The sequence below is a fragment of the Quercus lobata genome, chromosome 2, assembly GCF_001633185.2.
Source record: "Quercus lobata isolate SW786 chromosome 2, ValleyOak3.0 Primary Assembly, whole genome shotgun sequence".
NCBI lineage: Eukaryota > Viridiplantae > Streptophyta > Magnoliopsida > Fagales > Fagaceae > Quercus > Quercus lobata.
Window position 1 is genome coordinate 77,745,344 of NC_044905.1, and position 3,327 is coordinate 77,748,670.

Below are 3,327 nucleotides of genomic sequence, written 5' to 3' on the forward strand. Positions count from 1 at the left end.
ATTTAGTCTAATTTTAGGGCAATTATATTTTATTTCTCCGATCCCTTGCCCCTTAATCCAAATAGACATTTAATTTTCAAGATTTAAAAGCTCTATCATAATGATAAAAAAAAATGAAGAAAAAAGATCTAGAAGCTCATGTCACCCTGGCGCATCTTGATTATCTTTTATATATGATCTTTCATCCCCGAGGTCTAAGGGTTTTTTTTTTTTTTTTTTTTTGCTGAATTCCAAAGTCAAAGGTTTGATGCACAATTAGGGCAGTCCTCCCCCACATCCTTTTTATCTGGTAAATTCCAATCAAGGCCGGTTAGTCTTTATTTGGTACAACCATGTACAAACATTAACAATAGGGTATTGCAATTTTGTGCTAAAATTTTTATTGAGGCATATACTAATACCGAAAAAGCTGTTTAAGTAACGTGACCGCCAATAAGGTTAACTCACATGGCTTCTATATATATTGGTCAAGTTGAAAAATAAAATTGTTCATAATCATGTAACTAAAATGAAAATGTGGAGTCTAATCTTAATCTCAATTATTTAACGCAGACAAGAAACCTGGGACTCTGGGAGGGGAGGTCAGTTAGGACGTAAGCCATTTTTTCCGCCAAAAAAGGAAACAAAAGAGTTTCTGGACATCAAGTCATAACTTGTGCTTAGTTAGTGAACATCTGGTGAAGCTAGCATATACGCACAATTTTGATTATTGAGTCAAATTAAGGCCAGCTGTAGATAGATATATCTCTAATATTGATAATCCATGCATGCTTGAGCTCTATATATATACCACAGTCCACAGATGATTCTTCATTCCTCAAGTCAACATAGAGCGATAAACTTTCCAATTGTCTTATAGCTTTTTTCTGATCCTGTTCTAAAATGGCTTTCAAAGCTATGCTCTTTTTGTTCACCACTCTTCTTGTGGTCACCACAAGAGTATGCATCTCTCTCTCACTCACTTAGCTAGTTTTTTTTTAAGCTAATTTTTATCTTTCTGTCACACATTTAACGGATAAATTACCAAAAATTACATTTTTGTCTCATAGTTAGTAAATAAACTACTGAAAACTACGGGATACGAACGGAACGAAACTGATACTTATTTGCTTCATATGGCCGCATGGTTATCTTAATTCATGATAATGTTTGTCCTTTTTGTAGATTTCATGTCATGACGACGAACTCTCAGAGGCACCCACTCATCCACCACATCTACATCATCCATCTCGTGGTCCTCATCATGCACATCCACCTGCCACTTATTCACATCCACCAAAGGCACACGCTCATCCACCACATCATGAACATCATCATGAGATTGCACCATCTCAAGCTTCTCATCATGCACATCCACCAAAGGCACACCCTCCTCATCATGTGCCCCCGGTTGCTGCACCCACTTTTGCACCACTGCCCCCATTGAAGTCAGCACATAGTAAGTGTTAAATACATGTCTTTCCTAATTATACAAAAATTGCAAATCAACTTTTTTTTTTCAATGATATATTTATAAAGTAACTGTGTATGTTTTGTGGTTGATTTGGTGAACAGATTGCACACCTGTGTGTTTTGAGAGATGCAACCCAGGTAAAGGGAAGAAAGAGTGCGAGAGAGCATGCACGAGATGTTGTAAACAATGCTTGTGTGTTCCAACAGGACCACGCGGTACTAACTTGGAAAAATGTGGCAAGTGCTACTCCGAGGTGACCCATCACGGCCAAATATACAAGTGCCCTTGAAGCAGCCTATAATATATCATCACTTGCTGGTTATATTGATAAGTCTGCAATAAGTATTAATTTCAGCAATAAAAGTTTGTAATAGTATCATAAAGGTGTGAAAATAATTTGTTTTCCAGTGTACTTTCTACTATTTATTTTCCTCTAAGCAATAAATTTGTGCATATAGTATTAGGCCAAGACTCTTGTATACCATAGTGCGGTGCCTACTATATATTCCCATTTACAATTTCAGATATTAATATATTTACCAGATTTTCTTCATATATATATAAGTGAATTTCCAATGTCCTTTCTTCTACTTCCTTAAAGCAATTAATTTGGCGCGCATGCGCGCGCGCACACATATATATGGAAAACGCTAATAGGTGTCCTTAGAGGTTAACAATTCATTTAAAGAAAATTTTTATGAGAAAAGAAAAAGAAAATAATTAATATTTTGACATTTTTTTTTCTATAAAAGTGGTGTCAAAACTTTTTAAAAATTGATTGTTAACCATTACGCTAAGGTCACTCCTTAGCATGACCATATATATATATATATATATATATATATGCCAATATATTGTGATATTGAGGCGCTCTTCTTGGTGACAAATCGTGACCCACTTCTCTATCTTCTGGATATTTTTATTTTGATAGATATAATTGGAAGTGATTGCTTCATTTTTTTTTTTTTTTTTTATTTTTATTAATTAGTAGTTTAGTACTATTTTTTCTTATATACTATTATAATAAGAAAGAAACGTTAACAAGTTACAGATTCTAACAATCAACTAAACACAATGGGGCATATCTTGCCAAGTATTCGAAACATTTTTTTTTAGTACTATTAAGCCAAATTATATCATAGAAATGTTAACCAATGCCCCAAGACATTGGTTTAGAAACATTTTAAGCGAAAACATCATTTTAGACAGTCATTTTAGGGTCACAGTCAATTTGATTTCTATATTTTGAGAGCAGTCAATTTAGTCCCTATTATTTTCAAGTCACAGTCAATTTAGTCTGTACCATTAAAAAACTAATGAAATTTGCTTATGTGGCAAATGGAATACACACGTTGTACAAATTAAATTAAAATATTAACTCTCCATCCCACATGTCTTAAGTGCTCCTAGTCTATCTTACCATGTTAGCCTCTTTTAATCCCACGTGAACTACAAGTGACCAACTTATCAACCACCCATTCCCATTCCCAATTGGTTAGGCAGATAGAGATAATTGAAATCTATTGGGGGGACCACAATTTGACTCCCTACAACCACTCTAAAAAGAGGCCCGCGTGGTGTGATGTTGAATGCCATAAAAGATTTGAGTATGTCTTCCTCATCATCAAATGGTTTTGAGGTGGAATGGCATAGCTCATGGTCTGACAAATGGTATCTGAGCCAAGGTCATTGGTTTGAGTCATGAGAGTGTCATTGTTAGGGAGGGATTGTTGGGGGGACCACAATTTGACTCCCTACAACTACTCTAAAAACAGGCTTGCGTGATGTGATGTCAAATGCTACTAAAGATTTGAGTATGTCTTCCTTATTATCAATTAGTTTTGAGGTAGAATGACACAACTCATGGTCTGACA

The 3,327-nt window shown here is 35.0% G+C and overlaps 1 protein-coding gene across 1 annotated transcript; it reads left to right on the forward strand.

Annotated features, from left to right (window-relative positions):
• The first annotated feature begins 812 nt into the window (after positions 1-812).
• Positions 813-1,986, forward strand: LOC115976415 (gibberellin-regulated protein 14-like). Its single transcript, XM_031097683.1, has 3 exons — positions 813-939; positions 1,165-1,438; positions 1,555-1,986. Exons 1-3 carry the CDS (start codon positions 883-885, stop codon positions 1,740-1,742), a joined length of 519 nt encoding a protein of 172 aa, XP_030953543.1. The 5' UTR covers positions 813-882; the 3' UTR covers positions 1,743-1,986.
• Positions 1,987-3,327: the final 1,341 nt, after the last annotated feature.